The following is a 17473-nucleotide window of genomic DNA, read 5'->3' as shown; positions in this document are numbered from 1 at the left end:
GTCGTTCTCCCGAATGCGAGTCCAGTGTGCTAGCCACTGCGCCACCTCGCTCTCTACCGAGTAGCCACGAAAGAAGAGAATCAAAACCAGAAATAAGGAAGACGCAACAGAGTCATCGGAAGTATCAGATGTCTGCGACATTCGTGATGATGTTAATGACAGTGATTACTGTAAGTAAATAATTTATTGGAGCTGCAATTACTACCTAAAAAAGATGCATGCAGGTTTCAATGCCGCCGACACGATCCTCGAAATCTTCCATAAATGGAAAATCCAGTTTCATAAAGCTGAAGATGGATAGTGCGTCAGTATAATATTTTCACCATTATGTCTTCAGTGCTTATCAGAGGCATTCTACACGTATTAAACATCATAGGTTATCTACTTGTACATCTATATGACTACTCTGCAATTCACAATTCACACATAAGTGCTTGGTATAAGTACTTTCACACTGCTTCTCTGCCGTTCCAGTCTCGAATAGCACGTGATAAAAGCGAACACTTAAGTCTTTCGGAGCGTTGACACTCAAAGCTGCTTCCTGACTGCTCGTAATGGATATATACAGGCCTCGTATAGTCTTCAAGGTAACTTTATACTATTCTTCCTGCTAAAAAGTGGCAAGTTCGGATAACTATGAAAGCGGTGGGTATCGATCACGCACACTTCTCTCCAAAGTAGACCCTAAAAGGCTCAATAAAATTGAGATCTGGTGACTGAGGTGGCCAGGGGAGATGGGACTGCTCGTTCTCGTGCGCAAAAATATACTCCTGGACGATGTGAGCTGTTTGGACATGGGGTATCTCGTCTTGGAACACAGCACCGCCATTGAGGAACGAACATAGTATAATGGGGTCGACCTTCTCAGCCAAAATGGTCGTGGCCGAGCGGTGCTAGGCGCTTCAGTCTGGAACCGCGCAACCGCTACGGTCGCAGGTTCGAATCCTGCCTCGGGCATGGATGTGCGTGATGTCCTTAGGTTCGTTAGGTTTAAGTAGTTCTAGGGAACTGATGACCTCAGATGTTAAGTCCCATAGTGCTCAGAGCCATCTGAACCATTTTTGAACCAAAATGGTCACTTGATCCTTGGCAGTAATGCGATCGTGAATAGTAACCATATGTCCCATGGAATTCCACGATATCGCTGCCAAAATCACCGTCTCCCCCTCCCCCTCCCCCCACTCCCACCCCTCGCCAGCTTTCACTCTTCTTACGTAAAAACTCTATCAGAAATTGGGAATAGTGCTAAATAAGAGTCCTCCGACCAAATGTCTTATTTTGTTTCTGACAGGCTTCGCGAGCACAGCTTTTGCAGGTGTCGTTGTCTTATTTTTCGTCAAAATCCTGCTCAATGACTGTCTGTCATGATCATTCAATAGACACTTTCGTTCGCGCTGTGACTTTACGTATTATTTTGAATGTTGGGCTCCGTAAGGTTCCCTTTCTGTGCAGCGACTGTGGAATATAATTTTAATAATAATTTTTGCGTATTATGTTCCTCCGCTTTCCCTGTATGCAGAAGTCCCAACAATTTGCTAACGTTCAACTTCACTTAGCTCTGGTGTGAGGCACTCGCAGCTACACAGAAGTCTGTTCTGATAGCTACTGACACTTGCAAAGTGCTGAGGATATTGCACAGGTGCCGTTCGTGGCCAAATGCAACAGCGCCATCTGCAAGCTTGGCTGGCGACTGCATTTTTGTCAAGAAAAAACGCTTTTCGTGGAGATATGTACCGCCTTAATGAAATTTGCCATTAAAAATATATCACTTTTTCAAACCAACAGCTCAATCCATGGAATCAATACTAGAAATAAGAATAATCTTCACAAGGATTTGAAGTCACTTAGACTTGTACAAAGAGGTGTGCATTATTCAGGAACACACATTTTCAATAACTTGCCAGCAGCCATAAAAAGCTTAACAGCCAATGAAATTCAGTTTAAGAGAAGCCTAAACTCCTTCTACTCCATTGATGAATTTGTCAGTAAAACAAACTGATTTGTGTGTGTATGTATATAGATAAGTACAATATGACTTCTGCACAATTTCAGTGCAGTAATGTGTTCATTGTAAATAAGTATTATAGTAGTTGTATTACACATTTATTACCTTATAAATAAATAAAACTTTATTATTTTAAATTCAGTGCATTAGTATTTGTAAAATGACTCTTTCATATAGTGTTCATTAAAAAATGACGATCATTCCACTTGGGACCTGTGGAATGGCACATTAGCTTATTGGTTTTAGATGTAAATATTTGTCATGTGTTATTGTTTTTCTGACATGTTCCACATCCTGGAGGACCTCCTCACTACGGATCAAATGGAATGAAAGTAAATCTAATCTAATCTAATCTATGCAACTAATTGAAGGCAATTTGTTTATTGCCATATGCGTTGTGTTTCTTTTATTTGGGAGGCATCATCAGTGGTGATTTCCAGCTCTGTTAACTGATGTGTGCAGTCCTGCAGATGTATTAGTTAGTTACCATGCTACAGCTGGCAGATTTCCGGCGTTCTTTCACCCACATTTGTCACATCGCATGTCTCACTTGCTTATCACAAAATGGAAATTGCAAGTGATCTATGCGAGGTGACAAATGTGGCCACGCGGAGTGGCCGCCCGGTTTGAGGGGAAATGTCACGTATTGCGCGGCACCTCTTACTGGAGGTTCGAGTACTCCCTCGGGCATGGGTGTATGTGTTGTTCTTCGCGTAAGTTAGTTTAAGTAGTGTGTAAGTCTAGGGATCGATGACCTCATCAGTTTGGTCCCTGAGGAATCCACACACATATTATGACAAACGTGGGTGAAAGAACTCCAGAAATCGGCCAGCTGGAGTATGGAAATTAATGAATACATCTCCAGGACCACACACGAGTTAACAGCGCTGGAAATCGCCACTGATGATGTTTCCCAAAATAAAAGAAGAGAAACGCGTCTGGCAATAAACAAACTGCCTTCAGTTAGCTGCGTATCTGGTACATACCTCCACGAATTTAAAGCAGCTAAGGGAAAGACGGAAAACAGAAAAAAAATGTTAGAAAATGATGAAAAAACATAAATGCAGATGGTATCGAAGCCTGCAGGTGACACTTGTATTTGGGCAGGAATGGCATTTGTGCCATGTTTTCAGTGTGACTCGTGGTCAGAATCGTATTCTTACCGGTGGTAAGACACAAGCTTCAGTTTTCGTTGTTTGCTTTGTTGTTGTGAATTTTGGTAAATGGCCTTTACCATCAGAGGAACAAGACGAGACCGGCGGAGTCCCCGCTACTCACCCTGATCGCGAGCTCGGCGTGCGGCAGGTCGAGGCCGACGCGGCGGTCCGCCATGCGGAAGCCGAGCGGGCGCAGGTCCTGCAGCACGACGACGCCGGCGGGCGAGGCGTAGAGGCAGCGCGGGAAGAGCGCGGCAGCGGCGGCGCCCAGCCGCGGCACCACCTCGCCGTAGCCGCACGCCTCGCGGCTGAACGCCTGAGCGCAGCGGAACAGCCGACGCCGCTTCGCGTCCGCCGGCCACAGCTTCACCACCAGCTGCTCCTCGAACGCTGTCGGCAGCCGAAGAGCACCCTCTGACCACTCGAAAATCCCGCAGGCCGGCCACAAGAATCGTGCAAACAATTCACACTCGCACTGTTAACTGAATCGGTTAGTATCAAAGCTCCGTAAGTCACTCTTTTTGAAAATTCTGTTTTGTGTCTCAGAGTTGAAGGGAAGATACATCATTGTGTTTCTAAGGAACTGAGTCGAGGGATTTCTCAACGTAACAGCGTTTTACTGCTAGAGAACATTGTAACCATCACCTTACGTTGTTAGGCGAATTCACTAATCGCGGGAAGCACACTGCTTTTCGCATATTTCAAAATCATAGGATTTGTCGACCTGGAAAAAAAACGTAAAATAGTGCAATATCTTCCTAATTCTTAGAAAAATAGGGAGAAACTGGTAACATACACTACTGGCAATTAAAATTCCTACACCAAGAAGAAATGCAGGTGATAAACAGGTATTCATTGGACAGATGTACAGTATTATACTAGACTGACGTGTGATTACATTTTCACGCACTTCGGTTGCATAGATCCTGAGAAATCAGTACCCAGAACAACCACCTCTGGCCGTAATAACGGCCTTGATACGCCTGGACATTGAGTCAAACAGATCTGGGATAGTCTGTGCAGTTACAGCGGCCCATGCAGCTTCAACACGATACCACAGTTCATAAAGAGTAGTGACTGGCGTATTGTGACGAGCCAGTTGCTATGGCCGCCATTGACCAGACGTTTTCAATTGGTGAGAGATCTGGAGAATGTGCTGGCCAGGGCAGTAGTCGAACATTTTCTCTATCCAGAAAGGCCCGTACAGGACCTGCAATATGCGGTCGTGCATTATCCTGCTGAAATTTAGGGTTTCGCAGGGATCGAATGAAGGGTAGAGCCACGAGTCGTAACACATTTGAAACGTAAGCTCCTCTGTTCAAAGTGCCGTCAATGCGAACAAGAGGTGACCGAGACGTGTAACCAATGGCACCGCATACCATCACGCCGGGTGATACGCCAGTGTGGCGACGACGAATACACGCTTCCAATGTGTGTTCACCGCGATGTCGCCAAACACGGATGCAACCATCATGATGCTGAAAACAGAACCTGGATTCATCCGACAAAATGACGTTTTTTCCATTCGTGCACCCAGGTTCGTCGTTGAGTACACCATCGCAGGCGCTCCTGTCTGTGATGCAGCGTCAAGGGTAACCGCAGCCATGGTCTCTGAGCTGATAGTCCATGCTGCTGCAAACGTCGTCGAACTGTTCGTGAAGACGGTTGTTGTCTTGCAAACTACCCCATCTGTTGACTTAGGGACCGAGACGTGGCTGCACGATCCGTTACAGCGATGCGGATAAGATGCATGTCATCTCGGCTGCTAGTGATATGAGGCCGTTGGGATCCAGCACGACGTTCCGTATTACCCTCCTGAACCCACCGATTCCATGTTCTGCTAACAGTCATTGGATCTCGAGCAACGCGAGCAGCAATGTCGCGATACGATAAACCGCAATCGCGATAGGCTACAATCCGACCTTTATCAAAGTCGCAAACGTGGTGGTATGCATTTCTCCTCCTTACACGAGGCATCACAACAACTTTTCACCAAGCAACGCCTGTCAACTGCTGTTTGTGTATGAGAAATCGATTGGAAACTTTCCTCATGTCAGCACGTTGTAGGTGTCAGCACCGGCGCCAACCTTGTGTGAATCCTCTGAAAAGAGGAATAAAGGTAGCACACACATAATACTCCAAGGCCATAAAAGATCTTAGCAAGCACTGCAAGTAGAATTCACCCTAATTTCGCTCTCTGGAACAATTTTCCTTAATAATCATCACCCAAAATTCATGCAGCTCTGAGTTAAAATAATTGTTACCTCAAACTAACGTGCTACTCTATTTTTAGGAGTTCTGATAAAAACAGCTCTAACAGTACGTTGTCAAGATTCACGTTACTTGTATGACGTGTCTTAGAACTGTTGAAATATTAAGTCTGCATATTATCAAAATATTCTCCGAACGATAAAAAAGAAAACAAAAGCATTGTCAGAGTAAAACAACTTACAACTTCTGAAAAATGTCGATGGAATATTTGCCTGGTCTTTTGAAACTATAAAAAACTGAGTAACTATTTTCTTCACAAGTGCAGTATGGAAATGGAAATGATCGTTTGGCGTCATTGACCGGGAGGCCCTTGCGAAGCTGGTCTGGCAGCCTTGGTGCAGGTCTTATTACATTCGACGCCACATTGGTCGACCTGTGCGCCGGATGGGGATGAAATGATGATGAAAACAGCACAACACCCAGTCCCTGAGAGGAGAAAAATCCCCGACCCAGCCGGGTATCGAACCCGGGCCCGTAGGACGACAATCCGTCACGCTGACCACTTAGCTATCAGGGCGGACAGTTCAGTATGAAGACACGGTAATAATGTTTGTGAGCGATATTTTTTTTTTTTTTTGGTCATCAGTCTACTGACTGGTTTGATGCTGCCCGCCACGAATTCCTTTCCTGTGCTAACCTCTTCATCTCAGAGTAGCACTTGCAACCTACGTCCTCAATTATTTGCTTGACGTATTCCAATCTCTGTCTTCCTCTACAATTTTTGCCCTCTACAGCTCCCTCTAGTACCATGGAAGTCATTCCCTCATGTCTTAGCAGATGTCCTATCATCCTGTCCCTTCTCCTTATCAGTGTTTTCCACATATTCCTTTCCTCTCCGATTCTGCGTAGAACCTCCTCATTCCTTACCTTATCAGTCCACCTAATTTTCAACATTCGTCTATAACACCACATCTCAAATGCTTCGATCTCTTCTGTTCCGGTTTTCCCACAGTCCATGTTTCACTACCATACAATGCTGTACTCCAGATGTACATCCTCAGAAATTTCTTCCTCAAATTAAGGCCGGTATTTGATATTAGTAGACTTCTCTTGGCCAGAAATGCCTTTTTTGCCATAGCGAGTCTGCTTTTGATGTCCTCCTTGTTCCGTCCGTCATTGGTTATTTTACTGCCTAGGTAGCAGAATTCCTTAACTTCATTGACTTCGTGACCATCAAATCTGATGTTACGTTTCTCGCTGTTCTTATTTCTACTACTTCTCATTACCTTCGTCTTTCTCCGATTTACTCTCAAACCATACTGTGTACTCATTAGACTGTTCATTCCGTTCAGCAGATCATTTAATTCTTCTTCACTTTCACTCAGGATAGCAATGTCATCAGCGAATCGTATCATTGATATCCTTTCACCTTGTATTTTAATTCCACTCCTGAACCTTTCTTTTATTTCCATCATTGCTTCCTCGATGTACAGATTGAAGAGTAATGGCGAAAGGCTACAGCCTTGTCTTATACCCTTCTTAATACGAGCACTTCGTTCTTATTCGGCCACTCTTATCATTCCCTCTTGGTTGTTGTACATATTGTATATGACCAGTCTCTCCCTATAGCTTACCCCTACTTTTTTTCAGAATCTCGAACAGCTTGCACCATTTTATATTGTCGAACGCTTTTTCCAGGTCGACAAATCCTGTGAAAGTGTCTTGATTTTTCTTTAGTCTTGCTTCCATTATTAGCCGTAACGTCAGAATTGCCTCTCTCGTCCCTTTACTTTTCCTAAAGCCAAACTGATCGTCACCTAGTGCATTCTCAATTTTCTTTTCCATTCTTCTGTATATTATTCTTGTAAGCAGCTTCGATGCATGAGCTGTTAAGCTGAGCCGGCCGCGGTGGCCGTGCGGTTCTAGGCGCTCCAGTCCGGAGCCGCGCTGCTGCTGCGGTCGCAGGTTCGAATCCTGCCTGGGGCATGGGTGTGTGTGATGTCCTTAGGTTAGTTAGGTTTAAGTAGTTCTAAGTTCTAGGGGACTGATGACCACTGCAGTTGAGTCCCATAGTGCTCAGAGCCATTTGAACCATTTTGTTAAGCTGATTGTCCGATAATTCTCGCACTTGTCAGCTCTTGCCGTCTTCGGAATTGTGTGGATGATGCTTTTCCGAAAGTCAGATGGTATATCGCCAGACTCATATATTCTACACACCAACGTGAATAGTCGTTTTGTTGCCACTTCCCCCAATGAGTTTAGAAACTCTGATGGAATGTTATCTATGCCTTCTGCCTTATTTGACCGTAAGTACCCCAAATTCCGATTCTAGTACTGGATCCCCTATCTCTTCTAAATCGACTCCTGTTTCTTCTTCTATCACATCAGACAAATCTTCACCCTCATAGAGGCTTTCAATGTATTCTTTCCACCTATCTGCTCTCTCCTCTGCATTTAACAGTGGAATTCCCGTTGCACTCTTAATGTTACCACCGTTGCTTTTAATGTCACCAAAGGTTGTTTTGACTTTCCTGTATGCTGAGTCTGTCCTTCCGACAATCATATCTTTTTCGATGTCTTCACATTTTTCCTGCAGCCATTTCGTCTTAGCTTCCCTACACTTCCTATTTATTTCATTCCTCAGCGACTTGTATTTCTGTATTCCTGATTTTCCCGGAACATGTTTGTACTTCCTCCTTTCATCACTCAACTGAAGAATTTCTTCTGTTACCCATGGTTTCTTCGCAGCTACCTTCTTTGTACCTATGTTTTCCTTCCCAACTTCTGTGATGGCCCTTTTTAGAGATGTCCATTCCACTTCATCTGTACTGCCTACTGCACTATTCCTTATTGCTGTATCTACAGCGTTAGAGAACTTCAAACGTATCTCGCCATTCCTTAGTACTTCCGTATCCCACTTCTTTGCGTATTGATTCTTCCTGACTAATGTCTTGAACTTCAGCCTACTCTTCATCACTACTATATTGTGATCTGAGACTATATCTGCTCCTGGGTACACCTTACAATCCAGTATCTGATATCGGAATCTCTGTCTGACCATGATGTAATCTAATTGAAATCTTCCCGTATCTCTCGGCCTTTTCCAAGTATACCTCCTCCTCTTGTGATTCTTGAACAGGGTATTCGCTATTACTAACTGAAACGTGTTACAGAACTCAATTAGTCTTTCTACTCTTTCATTCCTTGTCCCAAGCCCATATTCTCCTGTAACCTTTTCTTCTACTCCTTCCCCTACAACTGCATTCCAGTCGCCCATGACTATTAGATTTTCGTCCCCCTTTACATACTGCATTACCATTTCAATATCCTCATACACTTTCTCTATCTGTTCATCTTCAGCTTGCGACGTCGGCATGTATACCTGAACTATCGTTGTCGGTGTTGGTCTGCTGTCGATTCTGATTAGAACAACCCGGTCACTGAACTGTTCACAGTAACACACCCTCTGCCCTACCTTCCTATTCATAACGAATCCTACACCTGTTATACCATTTTCTGCTGCTGTTGATATTACCCGATACTCATCTGACCAGAAATCCTTGTCTTCCTTCCACTTCACTTCACTGACCCCTACTATATCTAGATTGAGCCTTTGCATTTCCCTTTTCAGATTTTCTAGTTTCCCTACCACGTTCAAGCTTCTGACATTCCACGCCCCGACTCGTAGAACGTTATCCTTTCGTTGATTATTCAATCTTTTTGTCATGGTAACCTCCCCCTTGGCAGTCCCCTCTCGGAGATCCGAATGGGGGACTATTCCGGAATATTTTGCCAATGGAGAGATCATCATGACACTTCTTCAATTACAGGCCACATGTCCTGTGGATACACGTTACGTGTCTTTAACGCAGTGGTTTCCATTGCCTTCTGCATCCTCATGTCGTTGATCATTGCTGATTCTTCCGCCTTTAGGGGCAATTTCCCACCCCTAGGACAAGAGAGTGCCCTGAACCTCTACCCGCTCCTCCACCCTCTTTGACAAGGCCGTTGGCAGAATGAGGCTGACTTCTTAAGCCGGAAGTCTTTGGCCGCTAATGCTGATTATTTATCAAAAGTTAAGCATTGGCCGGGATCGAACCCGGGGACCGAAGACGTTCTGATTACGAATCAAAGACGCCACCCCAAGACCACGGGTATGATATTAGGAGACGTAATTCCCATAGTATCACTGAAACATACATAGAATAATATGAGTGTTATGTTGCTGTTTTGAATATAATAATCCAATAATGAAATTTGGAAAAAAACTGTATTTATGCATTTTAAATACGTATGCAGCTTTAAATTTAAAAGAGAGAAAATGTACATACCTATGTAGCTCTATGCAGACGAGATAGGTAACGTGGAACATTAATTACGGTAGCTTGCATATTTTGTTTTCCTTACATGCATTGCAGATTTGTGTTTTGTCTGTAACCGAGAACAATGTTTACTTCCAGTCTGAGTACTGCTGCAGGCAATTTTCATTAGAGAAGTGGTCGAATGTCTGTATTCTCAGACTCACTCGCATGTACTGAGCTGCAAATACTGAAGACACGATTTGCATTTCAATGGCTTCCTTTTGATTACATTGTCGCCAAGTCAAAAAGGATTTCTGCTCTCTAGAAATGTGCTTTATTTCTAGCAGATGTGAAACAGAACTCTCTGCAGTCACTCGTTCTGCGTATGATGAAAACTGGAAACTCTGTTGCCTTCACAATTTGCGTGCTAGGACGTTTAACGAGCGATATCCAGCGGCCAGAAACAATATCATCTACCGCTGAAGATGCAAAGCATTAGATATTTAACCTCTAGAATGAATGAACAATTTTCATATTAATTAGAAAAACCTCACTGACGACGATTTCTTTGAGATGCTGTATGTATTTCTGTAGCTGATACATGTAAGTTTTCCAGTTTCAGTTAGTGATGACAGGATTTTTAAAGGTATAACGAGGCATAATTCCGCAACTAAAAGGTTAATGTATATCAACAGGTGATGTACTCTAAGCGAACGGCATACATAATTTAATGTTTTCTTCATAAAGGCAAACCTCTATTTACGGTCTAATTGCGCACAAAACTTTAACAGATACTTGCAACACTAACTCGATAGAATCGAACATGTGCACAAATTCTTTCCATAAGTTTGAAAACAAAACTTACAAGTATCGTTTGTTACACCTTTCATTTTGTGTCGCGTTAAAACAGCGTGGAAAATGTGATATAAACCCGAGAGCATTTAATTTACAACTTAAGCTTTAGTGTGACACTCATCGTATTCCAGATTAAGTCAAATTAATACATGATCATTAATTTGTATTCCAGCTGATAGCTGTACCGAAGTTCATCAGCGTGCAGCAGCTGCAATTATGTGGCTTAAATATGTAAGCGCCACATGAAAATGTAGTTTCCGGGGTTATAATGATGATCAAATACCGTTTGTTATCAAGTTAATGAGGTATGAGCTTAATTTGCGCTTTTGTTCAAAGTCTCGCAGTTAGTGACATTGTTTTCATGTCTTCTTCACTATGAGATGAGTAGCCTACTGCCACGAACGTCAATAAAGAAAAAGAAATCTATTGCAGAAGAATTGCCATTGAGTGTACGATCTTAACAGAGAGAGTATCAGTGAGCATGGGAAGTGTACATTACTTACATAAAGCAATGTTTAAATAATACAATATAAATAATAATTTTCTAAAATATTCGTCATTCTTTAAAACCAAAGAAAACTTACCAGTTTTATCTGACGTACAAGGAATTATCGCTTAGTGAATATGTTAGTCCTCAGGGTGCAATGTGCATTTTCTATTTCCATAAGACACAGGTGTCTAAACACACTAACTGTCACACCAACACACCCGAACATGCATAATGCGTACACAATACAAACAACATTCTTGGATCAAGCAGATTTAGAACCTTCAACTTTAGTGTTTTTAGACTGGTCCACTCATCCATCATTCATGACTTTTAAATTGTAAGTGAATTCTCTTTCTTTTGTACTTTGTGCTGTTACCTACAGGGGATAGCAGGGAAATTAGCGCTTACCGAAATTTAAAAGTGATTTTCTTGTACAAGTCGTGTCAGTTTTAAAAAAGGCAATAAATTTGCAAATTTTCTACAGGTTTTTATTCAATGTGATGATACTGTTCTGCTTCTGGATGATAAAAGAAAGCTTCTTCGCATCTGTGACACAAAAAAGGAAAAAGAACTCGAAATTAATAATAAATTAGATATGGGTAACGTTTCAAAATAGAAAGTTCAGATTTTCAGAAAACAGGAAGTGGTTTATCGCTCTGTAATACATGAGCTATGGGAATAATTTCTTTTTTTTATCGAAACGTTGTCAGCTGATTCAACTAAATACCTAGGGATTACAACTATTAACAACTCAAATCGGAACGGTGAAATAGAAAATTTTGTTGCCAAATCGAACGAATGGTACGTTTCATTGGCGCAACACTTAGAGAAGATGCTCGAAATCTTCTTAAGAGACTGCCTGAAGTCCCATTGTCCGTCCTTTTCTGAAGCACTGCAGCGCGGTATGAAACTTTTGCCGAATTGGTTTTGCGGGGAATATAGACAAAGTTCAAAGAAGTGCGTTTCGTTTCGTGTTTTCAACAAACAGGGGAGAGTGTGACGTATGTGGCGAGAGAGTTGTGATAGAAATCATTAAAATAAAGCTGTTATTCGTTGACTTTTCAAGAAAATGCCAATGTCAACTTTCTCCTCCAAAGACCAAGATATTTTACTCCCACCTAAGTAGGGAGAAATGGCCATCACGATGAAATAAGACATCAGAGTTCACACAGAAACATGTGAGTGTTCTCTTTTTCCCGTATGCTAGTCGAGACAAACGGTAAAGAAATAATTTTGAAGTGATTATATGCACACTCTTAACAACTTAACGGTGGATTGCAGACTAATCGTGTGGATGAAGATTTCTCCTTTTCTCTCTGTCAATTCATTCAGTTCAGGCAGTAACATAGTGTCTAGAAGCTGCGAAGTGAAATAACAATGTTGCTTAACAACCATAACATGTTTGAAGTAAGTCGTTGTGTTCTTTTCCTTTTTTCCTCCATCCACCTTCTGACTGATTTGCTGCGACCCGTCACAACATTCACTCGTTTGCAAACCTTTTCATTTCAGAGTAGCACTTGCACAGGAACAACCTCAATTATTTTTGAAACATATTCAATTCTCTGTCTTCCTCTACAGCTCCCTCTAATACTACAGAAGTTATTCCCAGATGTCTTAAAGGTGTCCTACCATCCTGTCCATTCTCCTAGTCACTGCTTTCCATGTATTCCTTTCCTCACCGATCCTACAGAGAACCACCTGATTCCTAATTAGTCCACCTAATTTTTAATATTCTTCTATCGCACCACATCTGAAACACTTTGATTCCCTTCATTTCTAGTTTTCCCACAGTTCATGATTCACTACCAAACAATGATGTGCAATAAAAATACATTTTCAGAAATTTCTTCCTCAAATTAAGGCATATTTGATAGTAATACATTTCTTTTGGTAAAGAATTCCCTCTTTGCCTGTGCTAGTCTAGTTCTTATGTCCTCCTTGTTTCGTCTGACTTTGCTCCTAAGGTAGCAGAATTCCTTCACTTCGACGACTCTCCAGTCCTATTTTGATTTGAAGTTTACCGGTAATCTCATATCTCCTATATCTCGTTACTTTCGTCTTATTTCGAATTTCTCTTAACTTACAGTGTGTGCTGATTAGATTGTTCATTTCGTTCAAGATGTATTGTAGTTGTTCTTCACTATAACTGACGATCGTTATGTCATCAGCGCGTCTTATCATTGATATGCTTTCACCCTAAATTTTAATTCCACTCCTAATTCTGTTTCTCTTATCGTCCTGCTGTACATTATTCGTCCGTACATATACCTCACGCTTATTTCTCAGAGAATTTCAAACAACATGCACCATTTTACACCGTCGAACGCATTTTCCAGGTCGAGTAATTCTATGAACACATTTTTATTTTTCTTCAGTCTTGTTTCCATTTTCAAGGTGAGCGTTATAACTGCCTCTCTGAAGCTTTTACTTTCCTGAAGCCAAACTGATCGTCTTTTTACCTTTTTCATTCTTCTGTGTATTATTCACGTCAGAAACTCGGGTGAACGAGAACTGATTATGCGATAGTTCTCGTTGTTATCTGCCCTACACATCTTGGGGATTGTGCGGTTGATATTTTTCGGAATGTCTCCGGTATCATGGATGCAATGTACCAGCTTGAAAAGTCGCTTGTTTGCCAATTCTCCAAATGCTCTAAGAAATTCTGACGGATTATTAAGTATTCCGCCTGCCTTATTTGATCTCAGGTCTTCCAAAGCTCTGTTGAACTCTAACACCAGATCTCCTGTATCTTCCATATCGGCTCCCATTCCACTTGTGTCCCATCATGCTGTTCATCATTCTCGTAAAAACTCTCAGTGTACTCCTTCAACCTATTCGCTCTTTCCTCTATAGCCTCAGAGAACTTCAAGCGTACCTCGTCATTCCTTCCACTTCTTTGCGGAATGATTCCTCCTGGCTAGTCTCTTAAACTTCAGCCTACTCTTCATCGCTGCTAAATCGTGATACTACTCATATATCGCCAGACTTATATTCTACACACCACCATAAATAGTCTTTCATTTTCGTCATTGATTCTTCCACTTATAGATTGAACAGTAGGGGTCAAAGACTATGTCCCTGTCTTAGACCCTTTTTAATTCGAGCACTTCGTTCTTGGTCGTCCACTCGTATTGTTCCCTCTTGGCAACAGTAGAAGGCAAATTTTAGAATATTGTTAGTCCTTTATTCACTGAAAATGGACCTATATCAGTGCCAGTTACTAACACTTCTAAACCAATGCGTTATAGACAAGCACATTCCCAGAGGCCTTTCGAATTATCAGTATGTCGACGCACTGGTGGAGATCTGCGGAGAAAGTATCTCCTCCGGAAGAGAGCACAGCACTTACAAATGCCCAATATTAGATCGGAATGGCATTTTGGGCAGATATAAGTACTACACTAGTGGCCATTAAAATTTCTACACCACGAAGATGACGTGCTACAGACGCGAAATTTAACCGACAGGAAGAAGATGCTGTGATATGCAAATGATTCGCTTTTCAGAGCATTCACACAAGGTTGGCGGCGGTGGCGACACCTACAACGTGCTGACGTGAGGAAAGTTTCCAACCGATTTCTCATACACGAACAGTAGTTGACCGGCGTTGCCTGGTGAAACGTTGTTGTGATGCCTCGTGTAAGGAGGAGAAATGCGTACCATCACGTTTCCGACTTTTATAAAGGTCGGATTGTAGCCTATCGCGATTGCGGTTTATCGTATCGCGACATTGCTGCTCGCGTTGGTCGAGATCCAATGACTGTTAGCAGAACATGGAATCGGTGGGTTCAGGAGGGTAATACGGAACGCCGTGCTGGATCCCAACGGCCTCGTATCACTAGCAGTCGAGATGACAGGCATATTTTCCCCATGGCTGTAACGGATCGTGCAGCCACGTCTCGATTCCTGAGTCAACAGATGGGGACGTTCACAAGACAACAACCATCTGCACGAACAGTTCGACGACGTTTGCAGCCGCATGGACTATCAGCTCAGAGACCATGGCTGCGGTTACCCTTGACGCTGCATCACAGACAGGAGCGCCTGCGATAGTGTACTCAACGACGAACCTGGGTGCACGAATGGTAAAAGTCATTTATTCGGATGAATTCAAGTTCTGTTTACAGCATCACGATGGTCGCATCCGTTTTTGGCGACATCGCGGTGAACGCACATTGGAAGCGTGTATTCGTCATCGCCATACTGGCGTATCACCCGGCGTGATGGTATGGGGTGCCTTTGGTTACACGTCTCGGTCACCTCTTGTTCGCATTGACGGCACTTTTAACAGTGGACATTACATTCCAGATGTGTTACGACCCGTGGTTCTACCCTTCATTCGATCCCTGCGAAACCCTAAATTTCAACAGGATAATGCACGACCGCATGTTGCAGGTCCTGTACGGGCCTTTCTGGATACAGAAAATGTTCGACTGCTGCCCTGGCCAGCACATTCTCCAGATCTCTCACCAATTGAAAAGGTCTGGTCAATGGTGGCCAAGTAACTGGCTCGCCACAATACGCCAGTCACTACTTTTGATGAACTGTGGTATCGTGTTGAAGCTGCATGGGCCGCTGTACCTGCACAGGCTATCCAAGCTCTGTTCGACTCAATGCCCAGGCGTATCAAGGCCGTTATTAGTGCCAGAGGTGGTTGTTTTGGGTACTGATTTCTCAGGAAATATGTACCCAAATTGCGTGAAAACGTAATTACATGTCAGTTCTAGTATAATATATTTGTCCAATGAATACCCGTTTATCGTCTGCATTTCTTCTTGGTGTAGCAATTTTAATGGCCAGTAGTGTATATGCTGAACGAAACTAAGTGTCAGTTTATCATAGTACTTAAAATTTTAAGTATATAAGAACTGAGCTGGTAGATTGGTTACTACCTTAAGACAATGACGATGCAGCTCGGTCGCTTAGGCAATTTCCACGAATAATTACGCATGCGTGATTGTGAACGGCCTTGTAAATCTTTCCATACCCGCTCACGTAAGCTCACACGTCAGATGCACTAGCTAAGAAAATATTTTCTACTTCAAGAAGGACGGAGACGTCCACGTGTAGGTGTACAACGACATTTTGTGTTGCGTGATGCAACGTAAAACAGTTTATTAGCCCCTGACCTAAGCAGTACAATATCTCAGTACATTATAAGCAGTTTAAATATAAGGATTACACCTTGAGCAATACTGTGTTCTGATCGATACGGAATACTCTAGTATATTTATTGTTTAAGCAAATGTGGAGGTAAATAGTGATTTTTAAAAGAAAACTGTCAAGGTGAATGAACTGGTAAGACGTTGGCCGCCACCCCCTCATCCCCATTAGAAATCTCTGAACAAATTAAATGTCAATGGTGAAATGCTATTGCACGCTTCATAGAAGGGAGAAAAACATGGATGTAGCGTCTCATGTATCGACTGCATGTCAGTGGGCTATGTATCAGTTACATTATCTGTTGTCGAAGTGAGTCATGCAGTTTCAGTCCACGAAATCCAACTGTTCCATTAGTTTTGAATGGTTATAGTCTATTAAGCAGTAAGGTGAGAGTTCGTTGCTTGGGTTGAGTGGATTTTCGTTATGGTCTACAAAACCTTACGCTTTGTGTATCATTCCACGACTAAATTTGGTGGGCCCACTGTAGTTTATTCTCTTTCGTCCTCATTTTCTTTGCGCACACTTGTGAATATCGCTACCTAACTTTTTTCATTATTCGAATTCAAATACATTAGTAAATGCGATAAAGGCAGGTCGCTCTTTTACGGACTAGTTTCAGTGTTAAGGCAATATAGATGCATTTTACTATATCAAATACGTTTTCCAAGCTAGGTCTCTTTCCTTTATACAAAATAGTACCATATTACATGCTCGTCGTTAGATTACCTATGTTCCCACAGCACGGCATTTGTTTTCTGGAAATCGGCTTAAATGGTTAATTATGTCATTTTATGCTCATAACAGGCTTCTCTTCCTCATAAATTTAAAGAAACGAAATTCGAATAATTTACAAGTCCGCTAATACTCTCCATTTGAGTCATGTGATTCCTGCGACGCTGCTCCTTTTTTTTTTTTAATTTTGAGTCATCAGTATTGTGACTGGTTTGATGGAGCCCACCACGAATTCCTCTTCTGTGACAACCTCCATCTCAGAGAAGCATTTTCAACCTATTATTTGCTGGATGTATTCCAATATCTTTCTTCCTCTACGGTTTTCGTTCCTCTATAGCTCCCTCTAGCATCATATAAGTCATTCCCCGATGTCTTAACAGCTGTGCTATCATCCTGTTCCTGTTCCTTGTAGATGTTTTCCACATATTCCTTTGCTCTCCGATTCTGCGCAGAAGCGCCTCATTCTTTAACTTATCTGTCCACCCAGTTTTCAACATTTGTCTGTAGCACCACATCTCAAATGCCTCGATTCTCTTCTGTTCTGGTTTTCTCACTGTCC

At 42.4% G+C, this 17473-nt stretch overlaps 1 protein-coding gene across 1 annotated transcript in view; it reads right to left on the bottom strand.

The window, feature by feature from the left end:
• LOC126235568 (uncharacterized) overlaps nt 1-17473 on the bottom strand; it is a 101530-nt gene that overhangs the window by 22390 nt on the left and 61667 nt on the right. Inside the window, exon 2 of the mRNA XM_049944289.1 lies at nt 3284-3552. Coding sequence (XP_049800246.1) covers nt 3284-3552 — 269 coding nt within the window. The remainder of the gene's footprint in view (nt 1-3283; nt 3553-17473) is intronic.

This window comes from Schistocerca nitens, chromosome 1 (assembly GCF_023898315.1).
Source record: "Schistocerca nitens isolate TAMUIC-IGC-003100 chromosome 1, iqSchNite1.1, whole genome shotgun sequence".
Classification (NCBI taxonomy): domain Eukaryota; kingdom Metazoa; phylum Arthropoda; class Insecta; order Orthoptera; family Acrididae; genus Schistocerca; species Schistocerca nitens.
Note: the sequence above shows the minus strand (reverse complement) of the source record. Positions and strands in the feature narration are given on the sequence as shown.